Consider the following 14,822-nt stretch of genomic DNA (forward strand, 5'->3'; position numbering starts at 1 on the left):
CAACACAGTTGACTAATTGCAATAAGAAGCACTCGAATGATTGCGAACGTCATAAAACAGAAAAGGGACAGAACAACAAAAGAAACTACATTGAAATAAAGCTGCTAATTAGAAAACATACTAGAAAACTGAGCTCATCGAAACTCACATGATCCTATCACTGGGGCGACACGGAGCGCGTGTAGCAGGTGACAGCTTTCTATTGCGAATGGCATGCCTGACTCAGACGCGATAGAGAAAGACCGAAACAAAGATAAAATGTTGAATCACCCATTCCAAGTCAATTTAAGACAGATAGCAAACATACGTTTATTGAGTGTGTGTGTATATATATATATCCAATGTACCAGCCAACAAAATACAATTCGTAGAATATTTTAATTTCAGTGTTTGCTTGACTCACAAAGTTAAAGTGACACTGATAAGTGATACGTCGGTAAAGGAAGAGTACCGTGCGACTCCACCAGAAGAAAAGGAAGCATCTGTTTTTTATACATTGGGCAGAAAAGATTTTAGAATAGTATGCTAATATACATTGGCAGCCATGTCACCAGCTATGAAACGGAATCCATTATCCACTGTCAGGAATGTGAAACGACTCAGTGGGGCTTTTTAGATCATAAATAAGTGCAAAACAATTGAATTCAAAATCCGTCCCACCGGGTGCAGTGACTGTGCGGGACAGTTGTTCTTCTGTTTACCCCCAAAACATGTTTCTGTAATGGTGACAGTCAAGACAGCAGGATAACAACCTCTCTCCTCCGACGCTTTCACAGCTTGGTCGATTGGTCCCGTCACCCCGTCTTGGTTCACCTCTGGCGGCATCAACTCATAGTTAGATTGCTCCTTTTAAGCCTGGACCACAAAATACAGTTGTGTCACTGTATTTGTTCAAGAAGTAAAATGCATTTTCCATTTTCTAAATAACTAGAACCAGTAGAACATCTACTGGCTGCTGCATTGTTGGAGTTTCTTAATATCGGTGAGACGCCTGCGTTTTCTTTCTTTTTTTCGAAAGACGGCTGAATTGGAAAGTCAAATATATCTCTGTTTACGCGCCACACTATTTTCTCCCAATAAAACCGTGATGTAGACAGGCTTGTTGTTTGACTCGGTTACCGTGATGTACTCCGGCTTATTGTTTTACTTAGTTAGCGGCACGAAAGCGTCACATTTATTTTTTAGCAATTCGATATATAGTTTTTGACGTGAAATTCTGTATCGGAAATGTAAACTAATCAATGAGGTATCGCTGCCCAGAAAGACTTCGATAATATTGAATAAGCAATAGAAGTCAGACCAAGTAAAACACAAGTACTGAGCAGCGTGTCTTTTTTTAATTTATTTTACTCTTCTGTTAAGTTAAAGCTCTCTTGCAGACTGCAAATAAATCTTTGGCTGCGTTCACATTACTCCTAAAAAGTCTGCGTTGCAGTCGGGAGTCTTTTGTACAGACTGTCCTGTGAGGTATGAGTTCATTTGTATTAAACACTGGGGTCCCCCAATATTCTACATGGGTGGGGGTACAGTATAGCTATTGAGTACAGTCTGTACAAAAATCATATGACACGAGCCATTAAACTGGTCCATGGGGTACCAAAATCAGCGATTCGCCTGAGCAAACCCTACTGCCAATATTACTGAGTCATCGGGGATGCACATCTGCAGCACTCACAGCATCGCGCTTTTACGTCTCATCTGGATAAGTGCCTTGCTCAGGGTCACACAGTGAGTCAGTGGCTGAGCTGGGATTGAACCGGGGACCTTCTGGTAACTTCTTTGACCAATGAAACCACAACAAGAGTGTTGCCAATAATTTAACACCAGGGCTGGTGAAAGAAAGGCGTTTCTGGCCAAATATGTTTGTATACAGAGGTTAAGTGAAGTGTTAAACACACTGCTTATGAAAGGCGACTAAAACTTTACAACACATAGCGAAACTCAGACTAATCATTTCAGGGCGCTGCTGTAAATACTGCGCGGAAGTGGAATGCGAAGGTTAAATAGGAAGTTCCCAGCGCCCAGTGACGTCACTGGAATCCCCCGAGAACCAATCGGAAATAATCTAGAAGTACATCATCCATTATGTAAAAACAGACAAAACCAAACCCAAAAAATATTCTGCTGTTTCATAATAACAACATGCATCAATATATTTTGCAACCATGTGTTGATCCTGTAGTGAACTAAAGCCAGCCTACTTAATTCACGTCTGTATCCACACGCTTAAACCCAGAGGAAACACAGGAAATCGCAATTTAACTTTGAAGACAGAAAAAGAGAAAATACAACCAAACACTACCGGACTGTTTTCACTGGGGAGCAGGTCTATGCGAGCTGCATTTCTGAAATATGAATCTTTTACTGATTATAATATATCATTGATTATTATCGAACAATTAACAACATTACATCGACAGAGTAGCCTGGATGCTGTCAGTTGGTGAAATAGTTTATTTCCTTATTTTTTTGCACAAAATACAATAGACTTCTTTTGGGTTTAAAATTTAAAAACGATCGATTGTTTTAAGCGATATTCCTATTTGACTTATTTAGGTATAAGATCGTTTACCTGTAGCCTATTCGTATTGCTATTTGTGTGTCGCTAAAGTCGTTTGTTTAAAGTCTGAAGGTCGGTGTACCTTTTTAGTTTCGTTTCGTGTTTCCACACAGTAAGCCAACTTTTAAAAGACACGTTTCATTGTAAAGTGCAGCTACCAGGTATTTCTTGTTTCGTATTTAAAATTAAATCTTGTTTTCGGAAAGAAAAAAAAGAAAAAAAAAGGTTTTCTGTTGCTAAGTTTAGTGTGTGTCGCAGGTCACACTTTTGTTGTCAGTTTTAAACGGAACTACACGGCCATTTAAAAAATATATATATATATATATTTCAGGTAGGCCCACAGTATAATCAGCAATGTGTTTGCGCTTATAATTGTACTTTATTACCCGGTTTATATTATATTTGTTTTATCTGTGTATTCTGAGGGCGTTTACATCTGTTATTACATCTATTTTTTATGACTTGACCTTTTAATTTTTTTTGTGTGTGTTTTGTTATTTAGAACTTGCCTAAAAAGCCATTTTTAAAGTTTCAAAAGATATAGTTTAACACCTAATAACGTACACTTTATTATTTGGCCTAACGTGTAGTGTTTATTATTATTAATAATAATAATAATAATAATAATAATAATAATAATAATAATAATAATAATAATAAAACCCAACTTTAAATTGATAAGATTAATTTGATTTTTGGTTGGCTGTTTTATAAATATATTGCTTTAAGGAGAAACAAAATTTCGCAACCCCTTCCCTGAACCCAGAGCCTTTTTCTCGGACCCCTGGCCGTTTGAAATGAACCCGAGTCCCGCTGACTACCAGGTGGAGTTGGACGAGTTCGCCGCGCCGGCCGCGGTGGAGGGCACACTGCGGGACAACAAAGAGCGAGTTGAGGATATTTTCAGGGTAGCGTTTAATATTATCGGGGTGCTTTCCACGGCAGGGGAGCCCTGTAGTTCACAAAGCTTGGACTGTAACGAGGAGGACCGGCAGACATGGCTGCAGCTCCGAGGGAGACGGGCCGACGTGCACTCAGCCAAGGTATTATTAGCTATTTAGCAGACGCTTTTATCCAAAGGGACTTACAGAGACTAAGGGGTGAACTATGCATCAGCAACTGCTGCTGCTGCTGCAGAGTCACTTACAATAGGACCTCAGTTTTATGTCTAACCCGAAGGACGGAGCACAAGGAGGTTAAGTGACTTGCTCAGGGTCACACAGTGAGTCAGTGGCTGAGATTTGAACCAGGAATCTCTTGGTACACAAGCCCTTGATTAGAAAGAAGGAGTCATAGCTGACTTAACGGCCGAAACTGAAACATGGTTTTCATTCCAACTGAGCTCTCAATTACTTAAACCATTAATTGAACTGATAATTTGTTTAATTATACTTTTTTACTTGTTTTCAGCTCTTAAACAGTTGCCGATTTCAAGTTAGCTATAACATTTTATAAGTAACTTGAACTCTAACTGTTTAGAGCTGAAAACAATTAAAAAGTTCTAATTAAACAAATTATGAGTTCAATTAAGGGTCTAGTTAAGTAATTGAGAGCGCAGTTAAAATGAAAACCAGACCCACGGATTGGGAAACTGCTCTAAATCACTGCAGGAAGAGCGATTAAAAAAAAAAAAAAGTTATAAGTGTGAAAAGTTATCAGGATGTGAACAATGAAAAGAGACTTACTCTTTAAAGTTATTTATCCTACTCTCCTTCTCTCTCTCCCTACCCTTCTCTCTCTCCCTCTTTCTCTCACCCTCTTCTTCCTACCTCTCCCTCTCTCTCCCTCTCTGACCCTCCCTCCCTCCACCTCACACTCTCCTGTTATCTCCCCCTCCCTCACTACCTCTCTTTCCTTCTCTCCCCCTCTCCCCACCCCTCTCAGGTGTTTATCAGGGGGCTGTGCTCCCAGGAGCTGCAGATGGAGGTGCTGTACCCCTGGGACCTGCACTGCGTCTTCACCGGAGCCAAGCAGCTCTTCCTGGAGTGCCTGATCAGAGGGAGCGGCGCATTCATCGCGGTGAGAGCCAGCCGGCACACAGACAGCTGCTGCTTTAACTGCTTCCACACACTGACTGCACTGTCCCAGCAGAGAATCAGAGTCTCACAGCCTGCTCTGCTCACACACTGACTGCACTGTCCCAGCAGAGAATCAGAGTCTCACAGCCTGCTCTGCACACACACTGACTGCACTGTCCCAGCAGAGAATCAGAGTCTCACAGCCTGCACACACACTGACTGCACTGTCCCAGCAGAGAATCAGAGTCTCACAGCCTGCTCTGCACACACACTGACTGCACTGTCCCAGCAGAGAATCAGAGTCTCACAGCCTGCACACACACTGACTGCACTGTCCCAGCAGAGAATCAGAGTCTCACAGCCTGCTCTGCTCACACACTGACTGCACTGTCCTAGCAGAGAATCAGAGTCTCACAGCCTGCACACACACTCACTGCACTGTCCCAGCAGAGAATCAGAGTCTCACAGCCTGCTCTGCTCACACACTGACTGCACTGTCCCAGCAGAGAATCAGTCTCACAGCCTGCTCTGCACACACACTGACTGCACTGTCCCAGCAGAGAATCAGAGTCTCACAGCCTGCTCTGCACACACACTGACTGCACTGTCCCAGCAGAGAATCTGAGTCTCACAGCCTGCACACACACTGACTGCACTGTCCCAGCAGAGAATCAGTCTCACAGCCTGCTCTGCACACACACTGACTGCACTGTCCCAGCAGAGAATCAGAGTCTCACAGCCTGCTCTGCACACACACTGACTGCACTGTCCCAGCAGAGAATCAGTCTCACAGCCTGCACACACACACACTGACTGCACTGTCCCAGCAGAGAATCAGTCTCACAGCCTGCTCTGCACACACACTGACTGCACTGTCCCAGCAGAGAATTAGTCTCACAGCCTGCTCTGCACACACACTGACTGCACTGTCCCAGCAGAGTCTCCCTGTCCGTCTAATATATCTAGAGAACAGCTTTTCAAATCTCATCATCATCTGGGGGTGTGTGGACGTTGTCTGTTCAACTGTATGTCACTCCCCTCTCTCCAATTTTCGAAAGAAATGTGAAAATAATAGTCACCATAAGGATGGTAGGCATCAGGGGGTTGCTAATGCTTTGAGAAGTATTTATTGGACAGTATTAAATAATCCATTCTTTAACGTGTTGATTTCTGAATGAGAAAAGCTGTCCTTCCCTCACCTTTACAACTGGAAATGCTTACTTGAAAAACAATACATGCTAAATTGTAGAATATTTCATTTTTTATGTACAACTTTTAAAGACATTCTATTTTCACCATCAGTGAATTATCAAACAAAATAATAAAACAACAAAAAAAAAACCATAAATACATCTAAAAATAACTTTGATGCCACTTTTACATTTTAAAGAAACTGTGCAGCTCTATGCAGTGTGTGTTCAATCATTTACTGGAAGCAAACTAAACCGGCTGCCAGGTTCCTAAATGCAGTGTAACTGGCAGTGCGTCAATCAGGCAAACGTTTGCTGTATTTATTTTTAAGTGATAAAAATAATGTGTATTTATTATTTGTTTATTTAGCAGACGCCTTTACCCAAGGTGACTTACAGAGACTAGGGTGTGTGAACTATGCATCAGCTGCAGAGTCACTTACAACTACGTCTCACCCGAAAGACGGAGCACAAGGAGGTTAAGTGACTTGCTAAGGGTCACACATTGAGTCAGTGGCTGAGGTGGGATTTGATCCGGGGACCTCCTGTTTACAAGCCCTTTTCTTTAACCACTGGACCACACAGCCTCCTACCATAGTCTCCTATTTACGCTATTCTTTCAGAAACAGGAGTTTTCATGAGGAACTACATATTACGGCAATGGGTACATTTCACGGAAATTGTGAAATCTGTAATAACCATGAAAAAAATACAGAAGCAATGGGGAGTTCTAATACATTTGCACACGAATTTGACTGGAGAATAGCTGACACAATTGTAATAACTTCATTGCTTATTCTATACTATTCTCTCTGTTGATATACATGATGTACCATATGCGATGTATGTTAATCTCTAGTTTCACTCCAGGTGCAGTCTCAGGGTCGTCTCCTCCTCTTGGGCCTCACTGAGCCTGTGGTTCTGGCCAGGAGCAGGATTCTGGACCTGGTGGAGAAGTACGAGCGCAATCAGCGCATACCAGAACCACATGAAACAGCCACCAAGAGCAGATTCAAAATGCTGGTGGAGAGCAGAGCGGACAAGCACACCCTGGACCTGCTGCTGCTGCCCAGTGCCGTGAAGGAGGAGCTGCTGGAGCTGGCATCAGCATGCACGGAGCCGGGGAGCCCCAGACTGAAGCACAGAGCCTGCGCCCCCACATTCAACACCCCGTCTGTGACACAGCATGCTGAAGAATCCACAGAACCCAATTTTTATCCCCAATTTGACATTTTGGATCTACCGAAAACAGCCACAGAATCCGTGAGCGAGGACCCCCAAACACCTCCGTTCGACCCTTGTCATCCCCAACTGCACCAGGCCTCGGGGGACAGCCTGCTCCTCTCCTCTGGCACGGAGAAGGAGTTTCAGATCCTGCTCAAGTTCTTCACCACCATGGGCTACCAGGAGGAGGTGGTGGGGAAGGTGCTGGCTGAGTCTGGGCTTGTGGAAGCCTCTCAGATTCTGGATAGGATTCAGCAGGAGCAGGAGAGCAGTGTCCCAGAGGAGGAAGAGGAGCCCGACTTGGGCAGCGATGACTTCGTCTTGGGGGTTATCAAATCAGCGGCCGCACGCTGTGGCTACACGGAGGAGGAGGTGCTGGAGGTATACAGGGAGTCAGGAGGGGCCTCCATCCACGGGCTCCTGGCTCAGCTACAAGCAGACAGGGAGGGGGAGACAGGGGGCCCCCAGTCCGAGAGTGCTAGGAGAGCGAAGGACAGAGGAGCCGTGGAACCAGAGTGTGAGACTAAACCCAACAAACTAGAAGAATCTCGAGAGACAGTGGACGAGAGGGAAGTGGAGACCAGACTGGATCACTACAGCAACCAGATTATGATGGCCTATCAACATTTAGGAGAAAATAACAAGACGCCTGACCAAGCTGTGGGAGTCCTCCAGGACCAAACTCTAAACCAGCGAGATGTGTACCTTGATTTCTTTGATCAGGTTCAAGCTCCTCAGTGCACACCCAAAAAGAACCGAGCTAAAGCTGGCAGCCCACCTTTTCTTGACCAGACCAGGCCCAAAATGGACAGGCATTCCCCGCCGACTGTGAAAGGCCCCCCTCACAACGTCTACAACTCCGGGAAGCAAGACAGCCCCCTGCTGGACCCCCAGCTGAATCGCCCAGCGATGGGGGGGAAGGCAGTGCGGGGTAAAGACAGGAAGAGAGCCCCTGAGAGGGGGGCCATGGTGACGGGGCAGCAGCGTTATCTGGAGTCCCTGCAGACGCCCTTTGACCTCAAGCTGACCGACGCCCCCGGAGAGGAGAGCCTTCGACACGTGATCATCGACGGCAGCAACGTGGCCATGACGTAAGAAAAAGCTTGCTTTGTTTTCTCTTCTGTCTGCTCCGTTCTTTTTTGTTTCTTACTTACAAAGCATTTCCTTCATTCTTATAATTAACTCCTGGGTTTTTTTTTTTTTTTTAATTCCTGTCCATTTTACAAAACGAGAAACAGACAGCTTGAGAGCTCTGGTGAGGCTGGATTCTATTAATTGGTTGCTTGGTTCTCGTTTTGTAAAATGATCAGGCTTTTTACATCTTTCAAAAAATAGGAGTTCATTAAAGTGATTGTAGCTAACTAAATAATTCCATAAATCTTACCTGTTGTGCCATCAGCTACACTGGTCTCAAATGTGCAGTTTTGAAAGAAACACACGATACAGCAAACATGTATTTTCATTTTAAAACATCTGGTACTACACTGGGTTACAGAAAGTTCTCAGTTTGCTTGCCTTGTCTTCCAAGAAGTCTGTTACTGCTTCACTTCCTTGGTCATTTCACATTGGCTTCTGGGCCACTGGCTGAAAGCATGTCAGTCAATAGTCAGTCTATATAACTTCATCTCTTTCTTCAGGCATGGTCTGGGACAGTACTTCTCCTGTCGAGGGATCGCTCTGGCAGTCCAGTTCTTTTGGAATAAAGGACATAGAAACATTACTGTCTTTGTACCCCAGTGGAGACAGAAGAGAGACGCTAGAATCAAAGGTAAGTGCTTGAATTGTAATGAATGGGCTTCTTTAAAATCACTTTTCATACCTCTGGATAAAGAACTACAGCTCCCATCATCCAATGCTGGTAGCTGATTCTGAGGCATGCTGGGGGCAGTAGTTTATTTATAGTACAGTATAATTATCCCTATTTGATTTGTTTTTGTTTGAGTGTCACTACTAGGGATGAATATTGGAATATTGTAACAAATGCTGCTATTCAAATGACCGTGTTCATATTCATTGATATAATCAAATTTATGAATGGCTGTATCAAAACGATGCAAAGGAAACAAAGGCATGGATGAGGTCTGAATTAAACAACACCCATTATTTTATAATCTTTTTTCTTACCTCTTAATTAGCGCTAGCAAGATTATCACTGGCCCCCTTATGCCATTGTCGTGAAACTTGGTATTAACATTATTTAGCAGTTATCGCTACCGAAGTTATCGAAGTTATCGCTACCAATCTTGGCCTGTCCTTTTCACCCTGTTAAGAACATAAGAAGAACATAAGAAAGTTTACAAACGAGAGGAGGCCATTCAGCCCATCTTGCTCGTTTGGTTGTTAGTAGCTTATTGATCCCAGAATCTCACCCCAGGGTGTCAGCTTCAACAACATTACTGGGGAGTTGGTTCCAGACCCTCACAATTCTCTGTGTAGAAAAGTGCCTCCTATTTTCTGTTCTGAATGCCACTTTATCTAATCTCCATTTGTGACGCCTGGTCCTTGTTTCTTTTTTCAGGTAAAAAAAGTCCCCTGGGTCGACATTGTCAATACCTTTTAGGATTTTGAATGTTTGAATCAGATTCGTAGTCTTCTTTGTTCAAGACTGAATAGATTCAATTCTTTTAGCCTGTTGACAGTGTTATGGCGGGTGCTTCTCATTTATTGACACTTTTTATTTTCTTCTTCAGAACAGAAGTATCTGACAGAGCTGCAGAATGTGGGTCTGCTGTCCTACACGCCATCGAGAGAGGTGGAGGGGAAGAGGATCAGTGCACATGATGACAGGTACCGAACAAAAACACGATCAAGCTCTCAGATCACATCGAATGCTTTCATACACTTGTGAAAAAGCTGCCATTGACATGTGAAAACTAGCGGTCAGAAGGTTCATTTCTACCGGTCCCCGCCTGCAATGAGACTGTATTGAGAGAATCACAGAACGCAGATTGTACCTGTCTGAAATGGTCATAATAGAAAACCTGTATTTTCATTTTGAAATATGGAATCTGCCTCTACTTTAGCTAAATGGCAGTTTCAATTTTTCCCGCCATTTTCACAGGTAGTATGTTATGCTTGTACTTCCTGGGTCATTTCACCCCAGTGGTCATGTTACTGGCTGATAGCATGTCAGTCACCAGGGGAAGCCGCTGATAGCGAATGTTCTGGATCTATATTAGGTTAAAGAAAGCTTTGTTTACAAGCCCTGCTTTCTAAAAATGTTGCACTTCCTGGGTCACCTGGAGGGTGAAAATGTCCCCCCCACTTCAATCTTCTCTGTCAGTAACCAATCAGCTGCTTCTCCTGTTGACTGACATGCTTTTAATCAGTGACCCAGAAGACACTGCTGAGGTGACCCAGGAAGTAAAACAGCAACAGACTTCTTGGAACACAAGGCAAGCAAACTGAGAACTTTCTTTAGCCTTGTGTAGTACCAGATGTTTTCAAATGAAATGAAGTTTCCTATGACGTGTGTTTCTTTCAAAACTGCACATTTGAGACCTATGTAGCTGATGGAAGTGCTGAATGAGTAAGAGTCATGCAATTATCTTGTCTGCTACAAGCACTTAAAGTCTAAAGAACTTGGTTGTTAGGAAATGGTGCATGTTTATGATTACTCCAATATCATATAGAATAATGATTTCTGAATTTTCAAGGGCACGGGGAGTGCTTCATTTTGGGGCGTGGGATTATTACTGTCTCTGCTGTCTTGTACTGTGGGCAGCAGTGTGGAGTAGTGGTCAGGGCTCTGGACTCTTGACGGAGAGTCGTGGGTTCAATCCCAGGTGGGGGACACTGCTGCTGTATCCTTGAGCAAGGTACTTTACCTAGATTGCTCCAGTAAAAACCCAACTGTATAAATGGGGAATTGTATGTAAAAATAATGTTGTAACAATTGTAAGTCGCCCTGGATAAGGGCGTCTGCTAAGAAATAAATTAATAAATACTGCAAGTGTTGCCCTGTTTCTCCTCCTGGAGAACTCGTGCAGTGCTGTGACTGTTCAGCCCCTCTCCCTCTCTCAGGTTCATGCTGCATTTAGCGGAGAAGGCAGACGGAGTGATCCTGACCAACGACAATCTCCGAGACTTCATCGACAAGTCCCCAGCCTGGAGAAACCTGATCAAGAAAAGGTGAAAAACAGCCAGCAAAATAATACCAAGTGTTTTCAGACTGCACTGCTTAGGCCTCCACTGTGGAGCTTTAAAAGAATGTTCTTTTTAAAACGCCTGCTTCTAATTTCCATGTCTTCAGCAAGCAGCTGATTGGTTAGACAGGGCACCCCACTCTAACTGTATCTCTGCTCTCCCAGGCTGCTTCAGTACACGTTTGTCGGTGACCTCTTCATGGTACCAGATGATCCATTGGGCAGAAGTGGACCACACCTGGACGAATTCCTGTCTAAAACACACAGGTACTGTCTGTCTGCCTGCCTGCCTGCCTGCCAGCGTGTCTGCTTGTCTGTCTGCCTGCCTGTCTGTCTGCCTGCCTGTCTCTCTGCGTGTCTGTCTGTCTGTCTGTCTGCCTGCCTGTCTGCCTGTCTGTCTGTCTATCTGCCTGCCTGCCTGCCTGCCAGCGTGTCTGCCTGTCTGTCTGCCTGCCTGTCTCTCTGCGTGTCTGTCTGTCTGTCTGCCTGTCTGTCTGTCTGCATGTCTGCCTGCCTGCTTGCCTGTCTGTTTGTCCATCTGTATGTTTGCGTGTCTGTCTGTCTGTCTGCCTGCCTGCCTGCGTGTCTGTTTGTCTGTCTTCGTGTGTCTGTCTGTCTGCCTGCCTGCCTGCCTGTCTGTCTGCCTTGCTGCCTATCTGTCTGCCTGTCTGTCTGTACAGAAAGGCTGCAGGGATCCGTGCCAGGACCTTTGCTGTTTCTTAGTAGAACTTCATCAATCAGCTGCTAGGAACCGGACGAGCACCGATGGGCTGGATGGCCTCCTCTCATTCAGAAATAAGTCTTTTGTCTTTGGCTTGAAGTTTGGGAACAAGAAATCCTTCGGCCCATCTAGGCTCTTCCCTTCCTGGCAGACCAACTGCCCCGGCTAAGGGGGGGGTCTAGTTTTATAGGACAGAATCTAAGGGGGTCTGTCATTCAAAGAGTGCAAGAGAAAGCACACTCTCAACATGATTAGAGGGGGCCACCGAACACTGAAACATATTAGAAATCATTAAATCTAAATAAAAAACAGAGACCCTGATAATAATGTGCTTGACCTGTTTCTACAGAACCTGTTGTTGTGCGAGCACTTTGTCACTGAAACTCTAAGTGTGAGATCTGCATTCTCTGATGTTATAAGTGCAGCTGCTTCTAAGAGTTTCCAATGAGGACGGGACTTCTAGTTGGTTTTTCAATGTTCTTACAGTTTTAGACGCTTCACTTGGTAGACTACTCCATGCATTTCTAACTCTAAGCTCGTCCGGTTCTGAGCAGCTGCTTGATCTCAGAACTTTGTCAACTCTGGTCTTCAGGTTTTAAAGGATAGATGTGTTTAATCTGAAAGGTTTAGGATAGTTTGTTTGATTAAATGTCTTTATTTCAGATCCCCAGCTGCGGGCAGCCACACATACGCAGGCAGAGTTCCAGCAAACCCAATCCCCTCCCCCCCAAGAGCCCAGACGGAGGTCCTGCAGTACCGAGACCACACACTAGGGGGAGCTGCAGGAGTCCCGCAGTACCGGGGCAGGCCAGCAGGTTTAAGCAGAGAAGAAGAACAGCAGTACCCCAGCAACCCAGCAGGTGTCAACAAAGCAGAGGATGGACTGCTGCAGTACAACAGCAGGCCAGCAGATGTCAGCAGAGTAGAGGCAGGACTGCAGTACCCCACCAGGCCAGCAGGCGTCAGCAGAGAGGCCCCAGAGGGTCACACAGGGCATAGGAGAGCACAGGAGACCGAATGCTTGAAGAAGCAGCTGCTGGAAGTCTTCTCTAATCAGGAAAGTGCTCTGGATATCGTGTTGAACTGTAACCCGACTGTCCGCGATGTCAACAAGCTTTCAGAAATGATACTCAGCTTCGAGATGTGATTTGTATATTTGAACTGTAGTGGGTTCTTACCGGGCCAGACCCTGCTCCTGCGTAGTTTATCATTCTGAGATCTGCTTCCAATCCAAGAAGAAGAAATGCTGACCAGACCACAATCACTGTACTAAAAAAAAGGTGAGGAGCTCCTGAGTGGCGCATCTAGTAAAGGCGCTCCACGTGGAGTGCAGGATGCGCTCTATAGTCTGGACGTCGCGAGTTAGAGTCCAGGCTATTCCACAGCCGACCGAGGATGGGAGCTTCCAGGGGGCGGCGCTCAATTGGCCGAGCGTCGCCCGGGGGGAGGGAGGGTTAGGTCGGCCAGGGTGTCCTCGGCTCACCGCGCACCAGCGACCCCTGTAGTCTGGCCGGGCGCCTGCGGGCTTGCCTGTAAGCTGACCAGAGCTGTGTTGTCCTCCGACGCTGTAGCTCTGAGGCGGCTGCACGGTGACTTCGCAGTGTGTAAAGAAGCGGTCGGCTGACGGCACACGCTTCGGAGGACAGCGTGTGTTCGTCTTCGCCATTCCCGAGTCAGCGCAGGGGTGGTAGCGGTGAGCTGAGCCTAAAAAAATAATTGGACATTACTAAATTGGGGAGAAAACAATACAAATAATTGACGACCACTAAATTTAAAAAAACAAAACAAAACAAAAAAAGGTGAACATTTTTCTGGACTCTTTGGAAAGAGAGCTTGTCAGGTTAAGGGTTGCTCTCTTGTTGTGGACCAGCTGCAGAGAGAAGACGTGTTTGAGAGCTCTATTGAAGACATTACACACTATTGCTATGCTTATGTGTTTATAATGTGGATCTGCATCGGCCACACGAAACTCACCTGTTTACAGATTAAAAGGCGATAATTTGTTTTTAATTGAAAGCACTGTGGAAATTATACACACAGCACAACCTAATTGTGTGATTTAAAAGTTTACCGGCTTTCAATTGAAATGTGTCGGTTCAGTGAGACCTTAAAGGAAAATTATTCTGAACCTCTGTATTCGTCCCATCCCTAATATATATATACCTATATGAACATGTTTGAATTATTTCTTTGATCTTATAAATTATGTATTTTCAAACAAATATTTCCATTGAAATGATTTCTGTTTCCAAACGTTAATAAATTGATTTATTTTCTTTGTCATAACCCCACTCAATTTTAAACTGTGTGTGTGTGTGTGTGTGTGTGTGCGAGACATTCAAAATGTCTGTTTCTTGAGTGATACAGAGCTAGTTCATCCAGAACTTCAATCAGAAACTACATTTGTCTCCATGACTTTCTTAGTTTCTTGTGGTTTTACAAAAGCAGTTGCTTAGCTGTATGTCTTTTTCAAAATGATACATGATATTTGAAAAGTAAAAAGTTCACATTTATTTTCAGATTTGTACAGTTGCATTTTAAAAGCACATTAATAAAAATCAGTCTATTTTTCATTCTACTGTAGAAACAAACTGCTAGGGATTGAGAACGAACACCATCACAGTGTCACTTAATAGATACAGAAACATTATTGCATTGCCAGTGCAGTGCCACGGTCTGTCAGCACTGAAGATCATTTGAGAAGTGTATATCATATATACACAGTGCCTATAGTAAGTATTCACCCCCCTTGGACGTTTTCAGTTTGTTGAGTTACAACCTGAAATGTTGATGCATTTAAACAGGATTTTTTTTCCTTTGATTTACACAACCTACTCAACACTTTGAAGAGGCAAGAGAATTTTTATTGTGAAACAACAGATAATGAAAAATAAAAAAAACCTGAAATGTCTTGGTTAAGATAAGTATTCACCCTCGAGTCAATACTTGGTAGAACCACCTTTG

The 14,822-nt window shown here is 44.2% G+C and overlaps 1 protein-coding gene across 2 annotated transcripts; it reads left to right on the forward strand.

The window, feature by feature from the left end:
• Nucleotides 1-2,086: 2,086 nt before the first annotated feature.
• khnyn (KH and NYN domain containing) lies at nt 2,087-14,144 on the forward strand. 2 transcript variants are annotated; one of them, XM_059012460.1, is made up of 9 exons: nt 2,087-2,721; nt 3,327-3,603; nt 4,445-4,579; nt 6,639-8,083; nt 8,630-8,760; nt 9,683-9,779; nt 11,016-11,123; nt 11,303-11,404; nt 12,522-14,144. In XM_059012460.1, exons 2-9 carry the CDS (start codon nt 3,358-3,360, stop codon nt 13,003-13,005), a joined length of 2,748 nt encoding a protein of 915 aa, XP_058868443.1. In that variant the 5' UTR covers nt 2,087-2,721; nt 3,327-3,357; the 3' UTR covers nt 13,006-14,144. The 2 variants fall into 2 exon arrangements, with proteins under 2 accessions (XP_058868443.1, XP_033853829.3); XM_033997938.3 differs by having other exon boundaries at nt 2,087-3,603.
• Nucleotides 14,145-14,822: the final 678 nt, after the last annotated feature.

This window comes from Acipenser ruthenus, chromosome 44, assembly GCF_902713425.1.
Source record: "Acipenser ruthenus chromosome 44, fAciRut3.2 maternal haplotype, whole genome shotgun sequence".
NCBI classification, from domain to species: domain Eukaryota; kingdom Metazoa; phylum Chordata; class Actinopteri; order Acipenseriformes; family Acipenseridae; genus Acipenser; species Acipenser ruthenus.